Source organism: Dermacentor andersoni, chromosome 1 (assembly GCF_023375885.2).
Source record: "Dermacentor andersoni chromosome 1, qqDerAnde1_hic_scaffold, whole genome shotgun sequence".
Classification (NCBI taxonomy): domain Eukaryota; kingdom Metazoa; phylum Arthropoda; class Arachnida; order Ixodida; family Ixodidae; genus Dermacentor; species Dermacentor andersoni.
The window spans coordinates 193,275,731-193,301,969 of NC_092814.1; the positions used below are offsets into that span (position 1 = coordinate 193,275,731).

The 26,239-nt window shown below is 46.4% G+C and overlaps 1 protein-coding gene across 5 annotated transcripts in view; it reads right to left on the reverse strand.

Annotated features, from left to right (window-relative positions):
- The window catches only part of LOC126547034 (uncharacterized), a 109,072-nt gene that overhangs the window by 11,079 nt on the left and 71,754 nt on the right, over positions 1-26,239 (reverse strand). For 4 of the 5 annotated variants that reach the window (XM_050194854.2, XM_050194855.2, XM_050194853.2 and 1 more), the window contains exons 11-12: positions 23,206-23,300; positions 18,798-18,991 (exon numbers count right to left, since the gene is read on the reverse strand). In XM_050194854.2, the coding sequence (XP_050050811.1) occupies positions 18,798-18,991; positions 23,206-23,300 (289 nt within the window). Of the gene's footprint in view, positions 1-18,797; positions 18,992-23,205; positions 23,301-26,239 lie in introns of those variants that run through there. The other variant, XM_050194860.2, reaches the window with a different exon arrangement.

Here is a 26,239-nt window from a genome sequence, read left to right on the forward strand (position 1 = left end):
GCAGTGGTGGTCCAGGGGACGGGAGGTGGAGGGCGGTGCACAGGCTGCTGGAAGCGACGCACGGGCACAGTGCGAGGGGCCATTGCAGCAACCGTAGCATAAGTGACTGGTGTAGCCACGACATCCTGCTGGTGAACAGCCGGCAGCGCTTCCGCGACCTCTTCGTGGATCACGTTACGGATATGAGACGGCAAAGTGCTGGCAGACTCCTGAGTGACGGACACCAGAGATAGCTGTCGTGCGACTTCTTCGGGGACGAAATCCTTGATTTGCGTTATCAGGGAGGCTTGTTCTGGGCTGGTGGTAAGGCTGCAGAGTGATGCCGCATTTGGTGTGGGATGTCGCCTGGTCAGAGCTCGCTGCTTACGCAATTCATCATAGCTCTGGCACAAGCTGATGACGTCGCCAACAGTGCGCGAGTCCTTGGCCAGAAGCATTTGGAACGCGTCATCGTTGATTCCCTTCATGACGTGCTTGATCTTTTCCGCTTCCGTCATGGCAGCGTTCACGCGCCTGCACAAATCGAGAACGTCTTCTATATAGCTGGTGAATGTCTCACCCGTGTCCTGTGCGCGTGTACGCAAACGCTGCTCGGCTCGGAGTTTCCTGACGGCGGGTCGGTCAAATACTTCTGTAATCGACGTCTTGAGCGCCGACCACGTTCGGATATCCCTCTCGTGATTTCTGAACCAGAGACTGGCCACGCCCGCGAGGTAGAATGACACGTAAGCCAGCTTGTCCGAGTCATTCCATTTGTTGTGAACGCTCACCCGTTCGTAGGACGACAGCCACTCTTCAACGTCGTTGTCGTCGGTTCTGCTGAAGATGGGAGGCTCCCGCTGGCGAACGGTGCCAGCGCAAGGGACGGGTGGCGATCGAAGAGTCTGCTGGTCGGCGTCCGGCATGGCAGAGGGTAGTGTCCGAGAACGGAGTTCCAGGATGGCAGAGTGGAACGTTACCCCGCATGGCTCCACCACTTATAAAGGAGGTTTATTGGGGTTCGTAGCGACCGCCGGTTCTACGATGCACAGAGCACAGTCCCCGAGCTCGAGCCTCTGCTGCGCGCTTGATGCTGCCGATGCTGCTGACTGCGCGCACGTTCCTCATCTTCCTTACAATATTTATAATGATTTCAAGAACACCATCTAAAGGCCTCCGACCCAACTCTCCAAGTGCAAAGTTTCTTGAAGAGTTAGCCCAGGAACTGCCCTTGGTCTGCTTGTGACCATAAGAAGCACTCTGTCCCTTTTAGACTACTCAAGTAGCTACAAGTATTTGCTAACAGCTAACATTTGTCAGGACAAAATGGAAAATATGTTTGGTGTCGTAAGGCAATCCTTTGGTTGTAACGACCATCCTTCACCTGAACAGCTTTAATTATAATAAACAGCTTGTCATTCTAGTCTGGCAAGGCCTCCTAAAAATGGGAACTCACCAGGAGACTTTGTAACCACACTCTTAAAGCCACCTGATGTTGGAAAACGAAAGGCTGACCACCTAACAGAAATTTTTGATGAAATATTGGATGATGGCAATTTGGAGTGTGCAGAATCTGTGTTAAAAACACAAGGTAAGCAGTTGGATCATGACAACTGCGTCGAAAAGCACAGTGACAGTAGATTAGTATATTATATAGCTGGCTATGTTGTCAGAAAGTCCTTAAAAAAATTTCCACGCCCAGAGTGTGCCTCTCACCTTTGTATTTTGCCCCTACAAGCAGATTGTGATGGAAATTCCATACTAACAAGGCAGTTTGATCATGGGAGCTTGATCTACCCTTCCAAAGCTGTTTAGGAGCTTGTTTATAAAGTTGCGGACACATTTACTGTGTATTTCAGCAGGAATCAGCTTTATGCTGAAAGCATGGTCTGCTTTTTGCATTTCCTTCAGGGAGCGAAGCTTAAAGAAGTGGGTTGCAGTGAGCATGGGCGGAGTTTGACAACAAACATAATAAAGTTCTATGCGCTGTCGAGGCTGCACTTCTTTGCAAAAGCAAAGAACACGGAACGGAACACACAATGAGAAAAGCAGAAGCTCCTGAAACTGAGGCGATGCTAGTAGAACGACAGTCGCGAAAATGCTCCCCGCTTTTGTACACACCTACCTTTCTTGTGCAATAAAACAAACAAAAAAAACTTGTAACATAGGTTTTGAAAGCGCTCCCCACACAGCGTTTTTGCGGACCATAGTGTGCAATTTTGTAAAGCTGCAATAAACTATATGCACGAGACGAACAGAATGCATTTAATTTCCTCTCTCCACATTTGTGGGCTGATTGGCGTCGCATCTCCCGTAGAAAAAAAATATACCAACCACATTTTATTACAGCTGCTTGCGTAGCTTCCGTCACACTGGTTAAAATGGCAGCACAACAGAGACCAAGACAAGGCACATAGAAACACATGACAGGCGCACCGTCTCGTTTCTGTCTCTTCATCTCAGTTACGCTGCCGTCATAACCAGCTACGAGCGAACTAGCCCAAAACAAAGTTTCATTTCACCGCTCGTCGCGATAAGCGTGCTCGCTAATTTTGTAAGGTTGACTGGCCCTCATAGATTATTGCATGCCTGTTTTCTGAACTTGCAAACCGACGGAAAGCGCCAGTCGCATGCGAGCGCCCGCTGCAAAGCGCGCCGGAGCCTGCAAGAGCAACCCGCCAGTAAAGGCGCTTTACTCGCCATCGAGCGCTGGCGCCATCTGCCGGAGCATAGCAATGTATTTCACGTCAGCTCGCGACTTCACGGCACTAGGATAATCAAAGTCCCTTGGTAATTTGAAAGTAGCGACACTCTTTGAACTCTGCCGCCGCCGCGCGACCTCCTCGCCTACTCCTCGCCCCTTGCGCATCCCCCCCGCGGCAACCAGTTTTGCCCCCGTTTTTCTGCAGGAAGATTGGTCTCCCTGCCGTCGCCCTTGGAAACGCACGGATCTTGAGCTTTGCTTGTGTTTTTCTTTTTCGTTCGCGCCATTTTCCTCCTGAGCACGGCTGGCTCGGCGCTTTAGCTTGGTGTAGCGAACGTTGTACGCTGTGTTTCCTGCTCTATGTGCTAGCGCTATGTCGGGCTGTAGCGCATATAACTGCAGCAAGCCTGCAGATGGTTATGCCGTTTTTATGACACCACAAGGAAAGCGTGACGGCTTGCGCAGGAAGCAGTGGCTGCATAACATTGGCCGAAAGATCTTTGTTCCAACAAAGAACAGCGTTGTTTGCGAGGTGAGGCGTCTTATAGCTCGTAGCAAAGCATACCGTAATGCTGAATTTTTTTTTCATTCGTCTGGCCTGCTCACCAGCGTTTTTGTTGCGGCAACTTGTACGTTGCATAAAAATGCGGTTGTTCTGAGTATGCTTAATATTCTGGGGCGGCTCCATCACCTCGCACATCGCCAACTGTTCTTATTCAGTTGGAAGTAATTCTGCTTTACACCCTGAAAAAATTAGTGGCAAGTATACCCGTGGTATTGCAGGTGATGAGCGTTAGTCAACATTGAGTTTTTAAGGCGAAGGACCTTAAGATCTCTATGTTTCAAGGTCGCGTTGTAAACTGGAGTATCACGTGACCCAAGGAAGGCCAGAGGTGACCCAAAGCATGTCCACCTCTGTATAAGAGGATGATTACCCAAGTTAATTAATGAATCATTTGTGACTGATATAAGGTGGATTAGGGAGGATTAAGGCTGATTAGAGTGTATTAAAGCAGATTAAGGTGGATTAGAGTGCATTAAAAAGGATTAAGATGCATGAATAAAGATTAAGGTGGGTGGAGGTGGATTAACCTGAAGGTTGCATGAACGGGTATTTGGACCGATTAGGGTGGATTAGGGGGAACAAAGATTAGGGTGGATTAAGGTGGATAAAGGTCGATTAATGTTGATTAAGGTGAATTAGGGTTGATAAAGGAGGATTAACACAGATTAGGATGGATTAGGGTAGATTAAGGTGGATTAGGGCGCATTAAGGTAGATTGGGACTATTAAGCAGTATTAAGATGCATGAATGAGGATTAAGGTGGATGAAGAAGGATTATGGTGCATTAGGGTTGATAAAAGAGGATTAAGACTGTATAGGGTAGGTTAAGGTGCATTAGGGGCGATGTAGGTTGATTAGGTTGTATTAAGGTGGATTGGGAGTATTAAGGTGGATGATGGAGCATTAAGGTGGATTAGGGTGGACTAAGGTGAATTAGGGCTCATTGAGTTAGGGCTCCGGACAGGCCGCCATTGGAATATGAACCTGGCAACGTTTAACGCTAGAACGTTATCTAGTGAGGCGAGTCTAGCAGTGCTATTGGAGGAATTAGAGGGCAGTAAATGGGATATAATAGGGCTCAGTGAAGTTAGGAGGCCAAAAGAAGCATATACAGTGCTAAAAAGCGGGCACGTCCTGTGCTACCGGGGCTTAGCAGAGAGACGAGAACTAGGAGTAGGATTCCTGATTAATAAGAACATAGCTGGTAACATACAGGAATTCTATAGCATTAACGAGAGGGTGGCATGTCTTGTTGTGAAACTTAATAAGAGGTACAAAATGAAGGTTGTACAGGTCTACGCCCCTACATCTAGTCATGATGACCAGGAAGTCGAAAGCTTCTATGAAGACGTGGAATCGGCGATGGGTAAAGTCAAAACAAAATACAGTATACTGATGGGCGATTTCAATGCCAGGGTAGGCAAGAAGCAGGCCGGAGACAAGTCAGTGGGGGAATATGGCATAGGCTCTAGGAATAGTAGAGGAGAGTTATTAGTAGAGTTTGCAGAACAGAATAATATGCGGATAATGAATACCTTTTTCCGCAAGCGGGTTAGCCGAAAGTGGACGTGGAGGAGCCCGAATGGTGAGACTAAAAATGAAATCGACTTCATACTCTGCGCGAACCCTGGCATCATACAAGATGTAGACGTGCTCGGCAAGGTGCGCTGCAGTGACCATAGGATGGTAAGAACTCGAATTAGCCTTGACTTGAGGAGGGAACGGAAGAAACTGGTACATAAGAAGCCAATCAATGAGTTAGCGGTAAGAGGGAAACTAGAGGAATTTCGTATCAAGCTACAGAACAGGTATTCGGCTTTAACCCAGGAAGAGGACCATAGTGTTGAAGCAATGAACGACAATCTTATGGGCATCATTAAGGAGTGCGCAATAGAAGTAGGTGGTAACGCCGTTAAACAGGAAACCAGTAAGCTATCGCAGGAGACGAAAGATCTGATCAAGAAACGCCAATGTATGAAAGCCTCTAACCCTACAGCTAGAATAGAACTGGCAGAACTTTCTAAGTTAATCAACAAGCGTAAGACAGCAGACATAAGGAACTATATATGGATAGAATTGAACAGGCTCTCAGGAACGGAGGAAGCCTAAAAGCAGTGAAGAAGAAACTAAGAATAGGCAAGAATCAGATGTGTGCGTTAAGAGACAAAGCCGGCAATATCGTTACTAATATGGATGAGATAGTTCAAGTGGCTGAAGAGTTTTATAGAGATCTATACAGTACCAGTAACACCCACAATGATAAGGTGAGAGAGAATAGTCTAGAGGAACTTGAAATCCCACAAGTAACACCGGAAGAGGTAAAGAACGCCTTGGGATCTATTCAAAGGGGGAAGGCAGCTGGGGAGGATCAGGTAACAGCAGATTTGTTGAAGGATGGTGGGAACACTGTCCTAGAAAGATTGGCCGCCCTATATACAAAATGCCTCATTATCTCGAACGTACCGGAATCTTGGAAGAACGCTAACATAATCCTAATCCATAAGAAAAGGGATGCCAAAGACTTGAAAAATTATAGACCGATCAGCTTACTGTCCGTTGCCTACAAAGTATTTACTAAGGTAATCGCAAATAGAATCAGGAATACCTTAGACTTCTGTCAACCAAAGGACCAGGCAGGATTCCGTAAAGGCTACTCAACAATAGACCATATTCACACTATCAATCAGGTGATAGAGAAATGTGCGGAATATAACCAACCCTTATATATAGCCTTCATTGATTACGAAAAAGCATTTGATTCAGTCGAAACCTCAGCAGTCATGAAGGCACTACGGAATCAGGGTGTAGATGAGCCATATGTAAAGATACTGGAAGAAAGCTATAGCGGTTCCACGGCCACCGTAATCCTCCACAAAAAAAGCAACAAAATCCCAATAAAGAAAGGCGTCAGACAGGGAGATACGATATCTCCAATGCTATTCACAGCATGTTTACAGGAGGTATTCAGAGACCTGGAGTGGGAAGAATTGGGGATAAAAGTTGATGGAGAATACCTTAGCAACTTGCGATTCGCTGATGATATTGCCTTGCTTAGTAACTCAGGAGACCAATTGCAATGCATGCTCACTGACCTGGAGAGGCAAAGCAGAAGGGTGGGTCTGAAAATTAATCTACAGAAAACTAAAGTAATGTTTAACAGTCTCGGAAGAGAACAGCAGTTTACGATAGGTAGCGAAGCACTGGAAGTGGTAAGGGAATACATCTACTTAGGGCAGGTAGTGACCACGGATCCGGATCATGAGACTGAAATAACCACAAGAATAAGAATGGGCTGGGGTGCGTTTGGCAGGCATTCTCAAATCATGAACAGCAGGTTGCCACTATCCCTCAAGAGGAAAGTGTATAACAGCTGTGTCTTACCAGTACTCACCTACGGGGCAGAAACCTGGAGGCTTACGAAAAGGGTTCTACTTAAATTGAGGACGATGCAACGAGCTATGGAAAGAAGAATGACGGGTGTAACGTTAAGGGATATGAAAAGAGCAGATTAGGTGAGGGAACAAACGCGAGTTAATGACATCTTAGTTGACATCAAGAAAAAGAAATGGGCATGGGCAGGACATGTAATGAGGAGGGAAGATAACCGATGGTCATTAAGGGTTACGGACTGGATTCCAAGAGAAGGGAAGCATAGCAGGGAGCGGCAGAAAGTTAGGTGGGCGAATGAAATTAAGAAGTCTGCAGGGACAACATGGCCACAGTTAGCACATGACCGGGGTACTTGGAGAAGTATGGGAGAGGCCTTTGCACTGCAGTGGGCGTAACCAGGCTGATGATGATGACCTATGGGGCAGAGACTAGGAGAATGACAAGGAAGCTTGAGAACAAGTTAAGGACCACGCAAAGAGCGATGGGACGAAGATTGCTAGGCATAACGTTAAGAGACAGAGAGCGGTTTGGATCAGAGAGCAAACGGGTATAGACGATATTCTAACCGACATCAAAAGAAAAAAAAAACGGAGCTGGGCAGGTCATGTAATGCGCCGGTTAGATACTGTATTTACTCGAATCTAGGCCGATGTATTTTTCGAGAAAACGATGTGTGAAAGTGGGGGGGTCGGCTTAGATTCAAGTACCATGGTTTGAACGCTAAAGGCCCGGCCGTGCTAGCGGCATGACGGCTCACCATGCACCGATCTCAGGCTGCCGTGTGCAGGCGAGGAGAGGCGACGGCAGAGGAAAGAGTAGATGGCGGTACTTTTCTTATATAGGGAATTTAGCCGGCAAGGGTGGATTGTGTCACGTGATTACGGCACCGGCGATTGCCATGTACTTTGACACCCCCTTCTCTCTTCCTCCCACGTGGCGCAGGCACGGAGTTGGCAGTCTTCCGAAAGCAATCGTTCAGTGCAGTCGTGTTGGTTGAGTTTTGGAAGTGTCGCGCCTTAACCACGTGCTCGCGAAACCCCTGCGCCACCTGTGCTTGAGAAGCGATAGCACCAACCAAGCGGTGCCACTACAGTGCGGCCTTTAAGCGAAAGGTCATTTTGCATGTGGAGAAAACTTCGAACCTGCAAGCGCAGTGCGAGTTCGACGTGCACGAAAAAAATTTGCGACGATGGCACAAACAACGGACCGAACTGTTCAGCTGTGCAGCAACCCGCTTGGCGTTCACTGGACCAAAAACGGGCCGACACCATGAGGTGGAAGAAGTTGTCGCAGATTTTATCACGGAACAAAGGGAAGCGGGAATGCCCATGACGACAGAGATTATCCAGGCGAAAGCCAGGGAAGTTGCCAATGTGAAGGGTATTTCGCTAGAATAGCAGCTTGGGCAAGATAGTGGTTGCACGTGCAACCACTATCTTGAGTGCAAAAAAGAAAAAGTGCATGTTTCACATGATGTGCGATCATGTGACTGCGACACGTGTGGGCAATGGTATAAGAAGCCGTGCTTCTTTCAAAATAAACGTTGTTGAAAGTCAGCGCTTGTGGTGTCTTCTTGTCTCGTCTCTCGTCTACATTTTGCGCTGTTAACAGCAGAATGTGAAGGGTGTCACACGAGCCAATTTTAAAGCAAGCAGGGGCTGAGCAACGTGCTTTATGAAACGGTTCGGGTTCAGCTTGAGACGACGGAACTCCGTGTGTCAGAAGCTGCCCGCTGACTTCGAGGAGAAGCTTGTCAAGTTTCAGTGCTACGTGATGGACAAACGGCGGGAAAAGGGCTACCAACTGGGGCAAATTACAAATGCCGACCAGACCTTGCTGTTCTTTGGCATGCCAATGGCACACACCGTGAACAAAAAGGGTGCGAGGGAAGTTAAACTTAGGACGGTGGGTTACGAAAAGCAGCGAACAACAGTAATGTTGTGCTGCACCACCGATGGACGAAAACTCCCCCCATACATAATATTCAAGCGCAAGGCTCTACCAGTGGGCGAAAAGTTCCCCAGAAATGTGTGCGTTCGCGACAAAGGTTGGATGTCCAGCGGCTTGATGGAGGACTGGGTGAAAACGGTTTGGGAACGCTGTCCAGGGGCCACGTGCAAGAAGTCACTTCTAGTCCTCGATTCCTACCGCGGCGATCTGACTGACAGCGTGAAGATCACACTTTCTCGTGCCGGGACAGACATCGCCATAATCCCTGGTGGCATGACTAGCCAACTTCGACTACTTGACGTCGCCATTAATAAGCCCTTTAAAGATGGGCTTCGCAAGCACTATTGGCGGCGAGGAGTTACGGAGTCGCCATCTATCGGAAGCGCCTGGCTGGCGTAGTATGAGGAATCACGTGGCGCGCTCCTCATAGGTTTTGCTGTCAGCGCTCACTGAAAACACCACGCACGAGCTCTCCCGGACATTTCTGTAAGTGCTTTCGAAACGAGAGAAGTTTGTTACTGTCTAAATAATAATTATGGCTAAACTGAAAGCACAGAATCGTTTGCAGACGCTATCTCTTTACCGAATACGTACAGTGAACGCCACTGCGCGCGGTCGCCGCGATGGAGTCTCCCGAACCGGCTTCTTGCGTGAAAGGTAGGTAAACGCTGAGAGCAAACTATGTGAAATATGTTCTTATAGTGTTTGTATAACTGAATGGAGCGTAATAGAATGAAGCCTCAATGCAGCGATCGCAGATTCGCAGCGACCGACTGCACGTACGTCTGCATGCTTGTCCGCGCACTGTTTCGCTTTCGCCGCGTGCGCGTTTTCGCACCGTGCCATGAGCTTTAGGCCGCAGAATATGAGCATTTGACAGTATACAAGCAACCATTGCTGCGTGAGCGCTATCAGAGTTGTTCAAAAATAATTTCTTTGTAGAGACTTCGACGGGGACTGTGATGTGCCGTCGCAACGATTCAATCTTTTTTTTCTTCTTCTAAATTCTTGGACGTTTCAATATTATTTCTCGAGTTGCGTTGCACTGTATGTTTATCGGTGTTCTCAGCGTGCGATTTCCCGCTGCTTCTTTTTTGTAATCCAGTGCATTAATTCATAACACAAACATGACCATATGCCATGCTTTTTATTTAATGTGCTTCTTACCGCTCCCTTTCCACTCCAGTGAACTTGCCACTATCTATAACATCGATAAGTTCATAGACCAAACCGTCATGACATTAGTCGGGCAGCGGACTCGGGCGAGCGTTTCAGTGCGCGTTTTCCGAACATCACAGACCCAAAGCCGTAGCAGAAATCTTCCTCGCGTCTGTGCTTGCTGCATACCCGAGTTGTAGCCGATGGCTGTTTGCCGGTTTTATGTTTCGCGAGTCAAGCTTCACGCAGCTTCTTATCCTGCGGCTACGTGTGAATAAGGCTGACAACGGGCTGCGTTGCGTACGTCCGGCACTGCGGCATCGAGCAGTAGCCTACCATGTTGCGCGCCTTCAAAGGCAGCCACTACCTATTGTGGTGCTTTCAAGCATTTTAAAGGAGACACTCGAAGCGGGAGAATCTCGCCACTAAATGAGGACCGCAGCGTACGAGGGAATTTAAACTCTCGTTTTCAGCTCGCTTCGGCGCTCCCGAAGCAGCCGACGTGGACGCTATGTCCACGTGATCCCCAATAGCACGTCACGCCGACGGTGGCGCCAGCTTTTCCAGTGGTGGAGCTCGAGGCCAATACTGACTGGCTTACGTTAGAAGAACATCAGCTCACCCCAACCGGGCGCATCAAGTGTGCTTCGCTTGGCCAGCTGACGAACTGGATCGCCGCGGCGTGGCTTCCAGACGAAACAATGATTAGAGCTTTCAAGAAGTGTTGTATTTCAAACGCGATGGATGGAAGCGAGGATGATGCCATCTGGGATGAACTCAGCAACAAAGAGGACAGCGATGTTGCGGACGATGACGACGACGACGACGAATAAACTTTATACTGTACGTGCCTACGGAGTGTGCGCTTACGCAATAAAAATGCTGGGTTTTCTGCTGATGAAACGGAGTTTTTTTCATTCGGGCTACATTCGAGGTAAGCTTTTATTTTTTAATGGCTTTGGACTTTGGGGGGGTCGGCTTAGAATCGGAGCCGGCCTAGATTCGAGTAAATACGGTAACCACTGGACCATTAGGGTTACAGAATGGGTACCAACAGAAGGGAAACGCAGTTGAGGACGGCAGAAGACTAGGTGGAGCGATGAAATTATGAAATTCACGGGCACTAGTTGGAATCGGTTGGCACAGGACAGGGGTAATTGGAGATCGCAGGGAGAGGCTTTCGTCCTGCAGTGGACATAAAATAGGCTGCTGCTGATGATGATGACAGAACTGAACATCCTATTAACTCTGAAATTTCCAGTATACATACATGGTTCTTGTTATTTCATATTTTCAGACAACTTGCGAATTTACTACCCCAACGTCATACACAGTAGAACGCCATTGATACATTCTTAAAGGGATTGTGGTAGAAAAAAAGGACAAGCCGGGAAAATGAAACCGTGAGGAAGATCGTAAATTGCCACAGCACGTCAATAACAGTCCGAGTGGCTGCCAGTGCAGTTATTAGATGTCTCGGTGCTCGTACTGTGACCAAGTACGGCAGATGCGAGCATGTATAATTAAGGGACACATATGGTGTTCCATGACAGTGGCCCCTACCACTGTATTTTGTCTACACTTCACCGCATAACACGGTTCTATTGTGCCGAAGCTGACTAAAGAGAACCAGCAATTGTGAAATGCAAATGAGACCTTTGCAGGCCCCAAAGTAAATGCAGCCCTGTAATTGGCAGAATTGGCAAAGTCTGCGTGGTTTTCGGTAGGTTTTAATCGATGCGCACTATATTCAGGTGTTTCGCCATCTGGTCTGTGCACGCTTTCTCCCAATGTTTGTGCAGCGCCTGCTTGTGCAACTTTGTTAATTTATTGGAAACTTCAGTCGTTGTTGCAACAAAATGGTAGCTTGTTGCAATTAATTGGTCACTTGTTGCAATATGCGAAAGCCAATTTCTCCTGCATCTTTATATATACATGGCAGCCACTTTCAAATGCAATGTAAGATGCAGAAACATTACAGAATGGCACTGCATCAAATGGGAACATAATACATAGGAGTCAATGGGATTTAGGCCAGGACCACGAAAACACGACACAGCAGACGGGAAAACGTGACAGCGAGGAACGTATCAATGGGGTTCTACTGTATACGGTTGTGATGTGTGGTGCGCGACATGGTGCGGCGATCGGGACGGTCAGGAGCAGACGACGCTGAGTGCACGTGCGCCGAGGTGGAAGAAGGAAAACAACGACGCCGAAGAGCGTCCGGCACGAGAACGCGCGGCGCATGAAAGGCAACACAAAGAAAAAAACCTCACCAATCAAGAAAGACCACGGGGCGTCAGGCAGCCAATCCGAGAATGCCAAATCGACCCGATCAGGAGAAAAAGCGTGGTGCGCTGGCAGAACGGGGGGACACGCAAGAGGACACGCAGGGAGACGCCGGGGAGACGCCAGGAGAGTCCCAGGAAGCGACGGCAGGAGGAGGTCAACCACCGGAGCGGGCGCTGAAGACGGGCCGTCGGGTTCTGGACCCGAGCCCACCAGGACTTCACCCGACCGGGGCCTCCTGCCAGCCTGTTCCTGTGCGTCGCCCGTCTACCCGAGCGTGCCGTCAGCTCCTCAACGCCGGTGAGCTTCTGCGCCAGTGGGCGAGACGAGAACAGTCGGGCTTCGGGCCCGAGTTCTACGCCAGCTGCCCGGCCAGAACGCCACCCCCGTCTGTCGTGCCGCCTGCTGCCCGAGGCCGGCGTTCGAGCTTCCGCGCCGTGGGCGAGAGAGGAGCAGTCGGGCTACGGGCCCGAGCTCTACATCCAGCTGCCCGGCCAGAACGCCACCACCGTCCACTCCTGCCACCAAGCCGTCCACTTTACCTCGCCTAGCCAGAGCTGGCGCACTCCGGTCACCCGGTCGGTCAGCTTACACCGCGACCTATGGTGAGACCGGCACCACTCCTTTCGCCAGCTTGTCGCCGCGTCGAGACTGTGACGCGTCCCCGCCCTCGTGGCAAGCCCGGACTCGCGCACTCGTTAACCACATGCAAGCCCTATGTGTGTTCTTTGCCGCAATGTCTTCTTGAGTGTTTATTTTAGGCATGTTTTCTATTTTCTTCTATTTATCTTAAGCCTTTTTTAGTTTGATTAAAAGTATTTGTGTGTGTGTTCAAACTAACGGCTTTGTCCTCAATTGGGTTCTCGGAGGCTCCGCCTAAGAGAACCAACCAAACCATTGAGTACACGAACCTTTGCCCCCATAAGTGGGTCATCACAACGGTAAAGCCTCGTTATAACGAAGTTGAAGGGGGAGCCAGAATTACTTCGATATATCCATTACTTAATTATATCCATTATTGCATGTACTGCAATATGAATCTATGAAACTATGAATACACTTACTTCGCTATATCCATTCTATTTTTATACCCTGCTTCGTTATAATAAGGTTTGACTGTACTTCAAATCTGCAAAATACTTGCAATCCAGATATGCAATGAAAAAAAAAAAGACAACATTTTCTGAATGCTTTTTTACATTTTTTTGCCAGCACGTGAAGACAGGCAGAAAGTGCCTCATGCAATCAGCAGTTTTCAACTGAAAAATTTCGCAACACAAAAGGGAAGTAGCTCTCAACTCAAATATCGGACACATTTAATCTCCAATTGCACTTTCTCATGAATCAAATTAGTATACCAATATCAAGACCCTACTCTGTACAGCAAGAAGTTTACAAACAGTGGTTGCTTATTCAAAGTAGTCTGCTTCTGCGAGTGGCGACAATGCTGTAACAGTAGTAACAACAACCATGTGGCATATGCCCAATGACTGTTTAAATATGAACAACAGTTGGCCCACTTTCAACAGCCCAGATGAATGCAAACCTAGACACTGATAAATAGAGGGTCACACAGCTCCCCCTTTTTTTTTTTCGACGACAGGTACACACACAGAAAAAGTACAAGTGTGTACTAAAGCTGAAGCCAGCATCCCTGTAGTGGGTCATAGTAGGGCCTCTCTATTTTAACGATTTCTTTTCATTTGCATGCAAAAATTCTGCAAGCCAAATTAACAAAATGTGTGATATAATTTACCGCATTTAAATATATTAGAACTACTAAAAAATTTGAGGTGAAAGGGCCTACCATCACTAAAGGCAATCATTGGGTCATGCAACGAGGGTCACGTGGACGGCATTGGTAATGAAGCTGTGCACGTGCTGGCGAGTAAGAATGTGGCATTAAAATGCTCTGTCTTGGCTCTCCCTACTCTACCCGCACCAAACGACCCAGACAGGGCCAAATGCATCAGCAATGGCCAAACAGAAGAGAAGGAGTGCCCTAGAGGTGCAAACTTCAACGGATGACCACTCGCTACCACCAAGCTTGCCAAGTGGCATGCAAATGCTAGTTCATAAAGCGCACATGGCTATGCTCCGACACAGGACATGTTGGCCAAGTTCTGTCTTTGCAAGAAGGGCCCGCGCCCTAATACCTTGGACTACTATAATGAGGAATTTAACAGCTCCACAATGAAAGTTGACAAAGCGGAAGACTCACCAGACTATGATGCTGCTACTGCTACAACAATGGTCACCTGCTCGACATGCCACGCAGGCACTCAACCGACGAAGAAACATGTTGTGGGAGTGCCCTGGTTGTGAAAACATTCGGCAGAAGCACCCGACTTCACACATTAGGCCCTTAATTAAACACTGCACAACATCCAACAACAATGGTCAAGCTCACATGGCGCTACTGTCCCTCTGGGACTTTGCATGTGAGGTGGGCATTGACCGTCGTTTGTGATGTACACCCTTTCCCTCCTATTTACCCCGCTCCCCATAGAGCTTTTCAACAGGCAAGGATAAAAGGGCGCGCCGCGAGCCTTTTCTCCTCTCTGGCTGGTGTGGCGCTGCTTGAATGTGTTGCCGTCGTGTGCTGTGAAACAATTTGGAGATGTTTTAGCTCATTCTCTGACAAATTGACATGATGTCAGTTCATACAAGGTCGTCGGAAAATCACCTTTGGGTGAATCAGCAACTACAGCATGCGGAAATTTCTCTTATCTGTGCAAACTGAAGACGTGCATAATCAGCCGCAGTGTGTGTACGTGTTGTGAAGTATTTTAGCTGTACCGGCTTCTACTCGACGAAGAGCAGTGGCATCTGTGAATTGGAAACCCTTATCTCTATATGTCTATCTAAGATCGCTTGGCGTGGAAACTGAATCATAAGAGTGCTGGTGTACGCACAACCTAATGTAGCCCCCAAAAAATCTAAGTGCCAATAGAATATTTGCATGAGCCACTGGCATCATTCTCATGCATTTCAAGTCTATTATGCAATGCCTATGTTAGCCTCCTGTATGAAGCTGATGGTGTGGCTCAACACAACGATCACTGTGGTTAGTAAACAAGTATAATAAAAATAAGCTTTGTGCTTTGGCATTGCTTCTTTGCTCTGTAAAGCAGTAATATCCAAAGGGGATCACACAAGAAGAATATGCCAGCTATTTATGAGAACACAATTTCCGTAATAAAAAATGAATGAGCGTGTCGTAGAGGTCAAGTCAAGCCAGCCAAACAAAATCGAAAAAGAACTGTTCCTCTCCTCTTGTGGCTTATAAAGTTTGCATCACATTTGTTTAAAGTGGCCAACAGGCTGATTTAGGACTCATTCACACTGGCTATTCAATGGGGTTGTGCAACCAAGTTGGTCACAAATATTCTAGTATCCTCAAGTTCCCAGTAGTCACAAATGGCCACTTTTGTCAAAAAGCTACTGTTTTGGACCAGTCAATCCTTGCTCGATTTTCCGGTCACACAACTGGAAAATGGAGCAGCAAGTGCTTTTCGACCAAAAGCGATCACTTGCGACTACAGTAAAACCTCGTTAACTCTTTCCCTACTGCGACCATTGGGCATCGTCATCCCGCTATCGATGGTTTGAAACGCCACTTTCAAGACCTTCCGTGCCGCTCACAGACACACTGCACCATCAGACCTAAAGAAGGAGAGCTATATATTTTTGTTTTCTAAGCAGTTCGCTTTTTTTCTGCCAGGCAGCAACTTTTGTATGCGCTCCGAATTTTCGCGATCGTCAAAGAAGAAAGCAAGAATGGCTGCCTCCGGAAGCAGCACGCACTTCAAAAGATCACAGATCTTAGGATTCCGCTGCGTTCGCAGCTAATTTTATCGACGGATAGAGAAGCATTGAGTCTGAAGATGCTGCCTTTTCGTTGGACTTTGAGAGCGACAACGACGCAAGCCAGCAGGAACATCGGTGGCCGCAGCCCGGCACGCCCAACTGTAGTGCTTGCAGTTGAATTTTTGTAGTGAAATACTTGTTCAATGAAAAATCTTGATTTTTTTGGAGATAGTGCCTATTAGGCGGCAATAAATATTGTATATCTCATAGTTTTTGCGACATTTTTTTCTTAGTAGATACATGCGTGTTTTTACAAACTTTGTTCAATTTTATCTCACAATCTTGATTCCGGCAATTAATATCTTTTTTATGACACGTACCCCGTTAATAAAACTTTTATGCATGAAAAGTGCATTCATTCTGCTTTCTGCTTGTGTATTACATAAAATATTGAGTGCAGTAGTTCCTTATGCAAAAAAAAATCTGGCCTAACCTACAAAAACACCTATTTTCTCCATGCTAGAGGAAGAGTTCTTTCAGATTTCACGGGACCGAAAAATGTGTCTGAATTAAACGAATATCGAATTATCGAGGGCATCTAGAAAACAACAAACAAATGCTTACTACATCAACACTTTTTTACTTAGCAAATGAATTAGCAAATCCTATTTCTATTTTGCCCAAAAGCAGTGTGGAAGCTGTCATCTCACAACTGATTAGTGCTCGCAGCGGCAAAGTCCTCGCGACTTCATAGGCAGCGCGGTCACGGCGCATGTCCTCATCCGAGACATGCTTTTCACTCACGCACACATTGTATTTATTTTTTTGCCAGTGGCCTCATCGTCAACAGATCGTCCATCCATCGCGATATAGCTTGCGCTGTTCATCCTCCCCAGCTGCACTGTTCCAATGAGTCAAAAGGAAAGTACCATTTCCCACAAGCACTGCGGTTGAAACCACGGTCACTATCAACGCGATCATGGATGGCGACCATACAGTTCTGAAGACATGCAGTCGCCACGTGCAAGAAGGTCAATAAGAAACTACTGTTTGCCGCAATCGCTCGGGACGAAGCCGCGGCTGCAATTGATGCAATCATCGACACCGATCATGCAGTTCGGAAGGCACGCTGCCAAGGCGTGCACCAAGTCAAAACAAAACCACGAAACCATCGTTTGCTGCAACCACTGCAGATAAAACTGTGGTGACTATCGACGTGATCATGGATGGCGACTACAAAGTTACGAAAGTACTACACGGCACAGCAGTAAATGCAAGGATAAAGGCTATAAAGGCACAAATAAGCACAAAGCATTCTGGCGTTTTTATCGTTAACATACAATTTCTGTTGCCGACTATGGCGATGAGGACTCCGACGCTTTGTTTCAATTGGATGCTAGCGCTGCTTTTGCCTTTTTTGCGTCACACATTAGTGGCGCTCCGAGCTCTGAGAGTTGTATGAATTAACAGGTGTGTGGCCAAATACATCTGAATTAAAGAGAGTTTGAGTCCATTAAATAATGCATACGCCCGCTGGGACCAGAGAAGTTCAATTAATCTGATTTTTCGAATTACCGAAGGGCGAATTAACAAAGTTTTACTGTATTTGTGACTGGTCGCTTTGCGACTCGAGTAATCTAGAATATATGCAACCAACTTGGAACTGCGACCTCTGTGACCTGCAGGTGTGAATAAGCCCTTAGTCACCATCTTTCATAAAAAATAAACAAATAAACGAACAAACAAACAAATAATAATAATAATAATAATAATAATAATAATCATAATAATAAAGATGCGGACTAACATTATGATAAGACCACGTATAGTCATGCCGCATGCTCGGTTCATGCGCTCGCTCCTGCTATAGCACTTCCTCACTCCAGCGTTTTGATAAGAGTTTCCGCAGTCACTGAGTGACTTCCTTACTTACTTACCTTACATCCTTACTTTTCATATAGTTGTCTACTAATTTGCTATCGCAATCGATGCTTCACCTTTCGGGCGAAACTGCGACTTTTTCTATTTATTGCAACTTTAGTGTATTGGGAGTAAATCTTTGTTTTTCCAAATGAGAGAAAGTTGTATTTCTGTATGAAAGAATGAGGTGTGCAGTACTGTAAAGGACTTTTCTTTTTTTAGGTTACGGCAAACGGGTGCGCGTTGCAATCGAGGGTGGTTTTCCTTTCTTTTTTTTGGCCACGGAAAATGAGTGCGTGTTACAATCGAGGGCGCATTACAATAGAGTAAATACGGCCGATCATTTCAGTAAGTCTTGTAGAACCGTTTTAAACGGAGTAGACGTCACGTCCGCATCATACTGAAGAGACCACGCGAACTCAAAAACAATCAGAAACTGCCGCCGACTCTATAACTGGCGTACAGCACGCACTGTTCGCCCAAGCCAGCATGCTGAGGATTCCTACTGGCGAAGCCTACTGCCTACGCGATATGGCGGTGCCCATGAAAAACAGTCTATACAGGCTTTTGAGCCACTCCTTCCAATGTGACGATTTATCGATCAATTATAAACAGTGCTATATACAACATGCATTGCTGAAAGGCCCAACTGGATGGGCATAATGTAGCCAAGTATTGGTGTTTTGACAAACATTAAAATTACCTGTTCTCCACACTTCACTTTGTGTAAACAACAAACAAAATACACAAGCCTAACTTGTGTCGAAAGGTTCCTTTCAAGACTTGTGGAGCTGCAAAGTTGCTACATCCTAAACATCCAGGGAAAACATGGGGAAGGCGGGAAATAGAAATTCAAGACAACGAGCAAAACGAGAACAAGGTAAAAGTGGGAGCCAACGTTAGCTCCCGCTTCTACCGTGTTCTTGTTTTACATCCTAAGCCACATCCTACATCCTAAGCAAAGTTTTACATCCTTTTACATCCATCACAACAATATTATACACAGAACAAGTCACAAAGCTATTTCACCTTTCCCCTGTGACAGAGACCGGAGCAGGCCGCATTGGCAGGTCACAGGCTGACATCTTGGTGCGAGCAGCAGCTTGCTGTTGCACACGCACTTCAGCTGCATCTGCCAGCTGCATCAATGTCTTGCGCTCCGAGCTGTCCTCAAAGTTCTTGCAGCCAACACATTTACACATACTGCTGCAAAGGATTTTGGCCTGCAACCGTAAAGAAGACATGGGTCAATGTGACCACGTGCATGGATGAGGTGAAATATGGACTCGAGAACAAGCTAATACATTGAATGAAGCACTAAACCATTAATTTCCAAAGACAACTCAAGCTCCACGTAACATCACAAAATTTCTTACTAAGCACTTGAGAACCAGCTAACATCGCCTTATAACACAAACAATATGCCCGATCCATCTTTCATAGGAATCGGTACACATGGAAGTGAAACGTGTCTTCACAGAAGGTGTTATGCATGTTTATTGTACACGAAGAATTAGGTTGCAAGTAGCCATTAGCGGCACCCTATTACTGCACACGGATCCTCGACAATTGCCACACAAGCGAAAGTTGTCGAACGGCTCACAACTGGGAAACACCCCCCCGAGACAATCCATTGCACGCGCTCGACCACTGTGCAAATCCGCCATAAACCACAGGCGTTCGCAAACTGTAGAAGCGAAACCGAACAGGGTGTTAGGAAATCGCTTTGTGAACTCACAGTTCACTGCAGCGAAAGGCGCACGATTTGTAGGTTGGCAACCATGTTGCAGGTTTGCTTGGCGAGCGGCGTCCTGCTGCCGATTCGCTTCGGTGAAGGTACAAAGAGCATTTTGTTTTGGCTCCGTAGTGTCTTGGGCAGCCAGTTGAGTTACAATGCACTCAGCTTCAAGAACGTGGGTGGCAGAGTTCGCAGCGTGCGCCGCGAACGCCTAAAGGCATTCTGCTTCACACTGGAGTGTGTCTTGCTGGACCAAAGTGAGATTTGCCCGTAAACGTCGGTGCCTTTCTACGCCGCTTAGGGCAGCAGTTTTCTTTGTTGATGCCATCACAAGCGAAGCAGCAGGTGGTGTGTAAGCACTGCTGGTGCATGTTGAAGCTGCACTCCTTATGCGACGAGGCGTCACAGGCTATAATCAGACACGAAAGACAAACCATGTGCGGAAACTGCGTTGTCATCTCAGCAGAAGGCCTACACTGTCTACACCAGGCTAAACCGCGTTGGAGCCACCGCTGCGCAGAGACTACCGAAGCGCTCACTGTCTGCGCTCATTAGTGTCATGATGCAATGCTTCACTTCTGTGTTCCTAGATGGCGGAGCTATCCCTGTCAAGAGAGCATATTTTACGCATTCGTGGTGATGTCATATACTGCACAGGAAATTGAATGTGAACCCTGGCTTTAACACTTTCGTGTTAAAAGCTGCAGCATGCATACAGCATAAGATCGAAGCCCAACTTTAGTGGCTCATGGCTCCCTATGGAGAAAAAGAGCTGCCTGTGCATGAAGAGTTTGAAACATCATTGTGCATAGCTGAAAAGTACTGCAACTTCTAGGCTGCCGATTCCAGTGCAGGGGGGACAAGGCTATTACGCCACTGCCTTGTTTGCAATGACATACTTGAGGCCCCAATATTGAATACTTCACAGTGCTGGTTTCTGGTGTCTCTACTAGCAGTACTATTCTACCATACTTTGGCATGGATACCAGCATATTAAATGCAAAGATAAAGCTAGTGATGCTGAAAACACTTAACCAGAAAATTGGTTTTCATGCGGCACTATAACATCATCATGAGCGCGTGCTGCAGTTACATTAAATTTTCTCTTATTTAACATTCTTTACAACAGGTTTGTAAATACGACAAAGCAATCACCCGTGTGTTGCTTGTTCATCTATTACTGTATGTAACTGCAGCAATGACTCTGCCCTGAACACAAATAACACAGTAAGTTGCAAGAAATGCCAGTATATTGCTAAACAATGTGGAGTGTCCTACAGCCAAGGAAACTGACATACAATATTACCCATGTACGTTGCATGAAGTATTCAAAATATTTCCCCGTAATATGAAAATTTGCATAATAGGGGAGTCGGCCTTCATGAGACCCACATTGAAAAAGCAAGCATCCAGTGGCAATATAAACTTTATACAGGATGCCAAATAAGTTACATGCTGGAAATCTTTTTTCTACCCCAGGACCTAGAATGCTTTGTAGACAAAAATATTGTTACGTAGGAAGACGCAGACGAAAAGCTATATACAAGTATATTTACAGGGAAATACGCCGTACTTGGCCAAGAGACAACAGCCCGCGCTAGGCTCTAATCGTCGTCGTCTTCTCACTGCTCGCCTCTTCCGTCATTGGAAATACTGTTCCGTAGCACTACCCCCGGCAGCAAAAGCACCGTTCCGGAGCGAATAAAGGTCAGACTCGGAAGCAGTGTAGTAGGCCTTGGGCCTAGTGACGTGCACGACATCACTAGATGCCAGAGTAGAGGACGAGGGGTGGTGTCTGGCTTTTCAAGCGAGCTACCGCCGGGTGAAAAGTGAGCAAAAGCGAAGCGACCGGCACTGCCCTGTTGCCTTATCTTTGGTGTTTTCGAAGTTAAGACTCTGAGATATCCGGAGTACAGCGCAAAAACTCTTCGGGATACAGGGAGAAAAACACATGGTTTGGCACCACAGCCGAAAAAAGAATTTAGTAAACCAAACAAGGGTTTACTTTGTACTACAAGAATTGCTCTGGATCTGGTTGCAGTGCATTATACAAGGAATAAACTGGTGCATGTACAAAAAGTCATGTTTCATGTCAATCTTTTTTTCTGTGTCTGCATTTTGTACACTCCTCCCCCAAGGAAAGTGCCAGCCAATGCTGGGTTGATAAATGAACTAGACTGTAGAATAAAGATGGCAAAAAAACGGTTATTAATACTCTGTACTTTGTTCCTTTCGTGCCACTCAAAGAGAGCAAACTGGCATGTTACAGTCATTTTAGTCTCCCAAGCTTTGCGAGATGCACACACATTTTTATCACACTTTCATTTACACACAGTGCTCCTCCCTTTCAGCATTACTTTCTTAAGCACAATGCTGCTGTATTGCAGAGGAGCTGTCAGTGTAGGCAGCGATGCCTTGAAGAAGAGGGCAGGTTGTCTAACACAATTTTTCAAAACCAGCTCTTTCTGAAAGCGAGCATGTTTTTGGTAACTGGGCTCTCTGCTTAGTTTAACGAAATAAAATGCTGCAATGGTGTAGTCAGTCTTGTTTGTGCGGTGCTTTGCATATTGAAAGTATCATGAAAGTAATGAAATACTTCTCAGTATTTTTTTACTCTACTCAGATACTTTTCAAATTTGGGTATTTAGTACTGTACTGAGTAAATGTTTTACCCAGTATTTAGTATTTCATCTTAACCCTTTCAGGGTGGATTTTTTTCACCATATGCGACTGCCCAGGGTCGATATTTTTTATTGCAGATTTAAATTCTTCATAGGGACTTATTTAGAAAAAAAATTTACCGTAATTTTTCTAGGGTGACCGTAAAGTGAGAAAAAGATATCTTGTGTTGATATATATGTACTGTTTATTCATGAATAACAACAATAAAAAAGGAAATAAACGTATAAGAATTAAAAAATTTGATGCATAGTTATACACATAGTTCAAGGCTTAGAAAATGCGCACACAAGAATATTTTGCAAGTCTCAAATGTTCAAATGTTCCTGCTCTTACAGTAATATTTAGATCCATAGCGTAATCGAACTGCACAGGTGTGCGCACTCAAGAAAACTGTGTGGTTGGGTGCCCGTCAAAAAAAAAAAAGAAAGAAAAAAAAAAAAAAAAACGTGTGACAAAACTTCCGCTAATCTTCATCCGACCAGAGGCGATTAGTTTTTGCGAGTGTCCAAAAAGAAAAGAAAGGAAACGCATGCACGGCGGCATCCTTCGTATGCGCACTCCTGTGATCAATAAACGAGCGAGTAACAGGCGTTCACTCTATGAGCGATTAGTAACAAGATAGCCATGAGTTTTGCGAGCGCAAGAAGCTGAACCCACTCGCGGATCAAAACCCAAACTAACTGCCACCCGCCCGCACACGCGCCAATGCGCAAGCGGTAGTACGTATATAGAAGTGCCGGAGCAAACAAACCATGCAACGAAAACCGAGAGAGGGAGGCGCGAGGAAAAAATTCCCCGTATTCCCACATAGTGGCAGCATATGCCAAGAAAGGAGAAGTTAGGAAATTGGCACGCTTTTTATAAGTAAGGACGGCGCCATAAATATACGGCATCGACCATTTTGGACTTGTTCACGGCGCCATATATTTACGTCATTAACCCTGAAAAGGTTGAAATACTTTCTGAATATCTTGTACATGTCTGCCCAACAGCCACACCAACCTGTGTGACCCTTACCTCATAGCATTCACAGTAGTTCTTTAGGCAGCCAGATCGTTTGCAGTTACAGCCTTTGGTATGACGTCGCTCATGGTCTCCTTCTTTGCCTTTGCCTGCAGATGGCAAGTTGAAAAAGGATTACAACACGATGCTGCGGGGCAATAGTCTTGTCATATTACAAGCAATGAGGTGTCGAGCTAAAGCTATAAAAAAAAAAAAAAATCTTCCAGCCAATGTCCTATGGTGCATAAGTTCACCTCTAAAATGCACACTGCTTGGGCAGCAACTAATGCAGCAGTTGCTCACCTATCAATGATAGGTGAGTGACTAACACATACACAAAAAAGAGCACAGCGCTAACACTAACTTCATTAGTATTGGACTCATTTAGTTAATTTCTGTTGGCAGCAAAAGAGCAAAAAAGAAAAATCGGGAGAATACGAAAGTGAAATGTGTCTTCACAGAAGCTATTGCATGTTTGCTCCATAAACTCGCAGTCCACTGTAACGAAAGGCGCACAATTTGCGGGTTGGCGAACATGTTGCAGGTTTGCTTGGCGCGCAGTCGCTTTGACAAAGGTACAAGTATTTTGGACCAGCTCCATAGTCAGTTGCCAGTTGTGACACGCTCAGCTTCAGGAATGCGAGCGGCATAGTTCGCAGTGTGCGCTGTGAACATGTTTTGCTTCACGCTGGCATGTCTCTCGTTGAAACAAAGATAGATTCGTCCGTCGACGTCACTGCCTATCTGCGCTACTTAGTGCAGCAGTTTTCTTAGTCGGTGCCATCGCAAGCGAACCAGTAGGCGGCGTGTAAGCACTGCTGATGCATGTTGAAGCTGCACTCCGTAGGTGACGAGGCATCACAGGCTAATCGGACGCGAAGGTCAAACCATGTGCAGAAACTGCGTCCCCACCTCAGCAGAAGGCCTACACTGCATACACCAGGCAACACCGCGTTGGAGCCTCCGCTGCGCTGACACTACCGAAGCAATTACTGTCGCCGCTCGTTAGTGTCATGATGCAGTACTTCGCTTCACCGCTCCTAGAGGGTGGTGCCATCCCTATCAAGAGAGTATATTTTACGTGTTTGGGCCAATGTCACATCCATTGCAGGAAAATGATGGTGGACCCCAGCATAAAACACTTTCATGTTAAATGTGCACCTTATTGCTGCCTGTCATCTTCATCAAAATTCCACCTAACAAAAGTTTTTGTTTAGAACGTGCAGGAAAGAAATTTGCAGCTTCTAGTATCTATCCAAGTCCATGTAAATATAGGCTTGTAGATTACTGGTAGAGTGGCCAGTCATGTGGCTGTCCAGGCCTATGGCTAGATTAGTCTCTCTCGTGCTTGCATAGCATGCAACTTCGTCGTCATCTTTGTTAGGTGTGGTAGTATGGCTTACGGCAGCGCCAGCACAAGCTCATGTCAGCCCTGTTCATTTTATCACTTTTTATTTTTTTGTCCCCAAAAGAGCAAAAATTTGACGCTAAGTTTATCTTGATCAAGACGCAGGACAACTCTCACGTTGGGGCACCCGATGTCGCAAGCCATGCACACGAGCGCAGTTCATGCCCAGCAGTAATGGCTTAGTCGTAGAGCATTTGCACTATGAGAGAGGACACAGGGGGTTCAGCTGCAAAAGGCTTTACTAACAATGACTGTCAAGTGGTATCTGGGTGCTCCTTCCCTAAAACCACATAGGACCTAGACAACTGCGCAGCCCAGTGGTGGTGCACATCAGCCTGTCTATCGCAAGTCTGCTCTAGGCATTTTTCCGCTAGTTCAGGTAGAACTGGATTAATATGAGAAAGCTTGCTGGCTCATAGAAAAGCTACATCACAGCCACGGCAATGTCAACGCACATGAATCACACACAAGGACATGCCCAATGTCTTACTTTACTATCATGAGATTGTGATAACCACTACCTAATCCACAAGATATGATGACACACTTAGGCCACCTGAATCTGCCGACACACTCAAGCTCGTGTGTGTAAGTGATCGCATGAGCGTAAAGCGCAAAGCATTGAGCACAGGTGCCTGCCCATCTAGCACTGACTGCCATGGTGCAATGTTATGATCAAAGACATCGTTAGGCTGAGATTGCATACAAAATCACTAAAAAAAAATTTGTGGAAATGTTTAAGGGCCAAAAAATATAGCTAAATGAAAAAACAAGAACAAGACAAGTGCATTACATCAACGTCTGTTACAGGTTTGACTTTATGCTATTTTGAATTCCAAGCAATCATCACTGACTGACCACCTATATGATGACTTAGCTTGAAAGGAAAATTGGGGTCAAGATTGCATGCATGACACATAGCTTGTAAATATTCCATATGTAATGATGTTTAATTAAAGGTGAGATGCAGCAGATAAACAACAGCCTAGCAGCAGCAAACAGCCCGAGCTCTCTTGAAAATCACAGCACGGGTCGTCGTCTTTGTCTCCGAGCTGCTATCGGAACCACGAGGCGCGTCTGCTTCATTACATTGGCCCCGAGTGTGAAACGGAGCCATCCTGGCGCTTCAGGAAGCAGAGAAGATGAGGGGGTCGAAATAAGGCTTCAGCCGGCTAACATGCACCGTCTCGCAACCTCGACAACGAAGGTCCGGCGATGGTGTGACGGGCTCAACAATATAGTTCACAGGGGAGGAGACGTCAATAATCCGGTACGGACCGTGGTACCGCGCAAGTAGTGTAGAAGAAATGCCAGGCATGTGAGGCGGTATCCATAGCCAAACAAGGGAACCAGCAGGGAAGGTGGGCGTTGCCTAATGACTGTCGTGTCTTGTCTTCTGACGCCCCTGATCCTCGCTGGTCAACGAACGAACCAGCTGGCGGCAATCTTCAACGCATTGGGCGACTTCTGACATAGTTGTGCACTCGGAAGAGTCAGGTGAGTAGGGCAGAATAGTATTCAGAGGACACAAAGGCTCACGCCCATTCAAGAGAAAAAAAGGTGAAAGACCGATGGTCGCTTGTGTCGCGGTGTTACAAGCGAAAGTAACGAACGAGAGTACGGTGTCCCAATTGGTGTGGT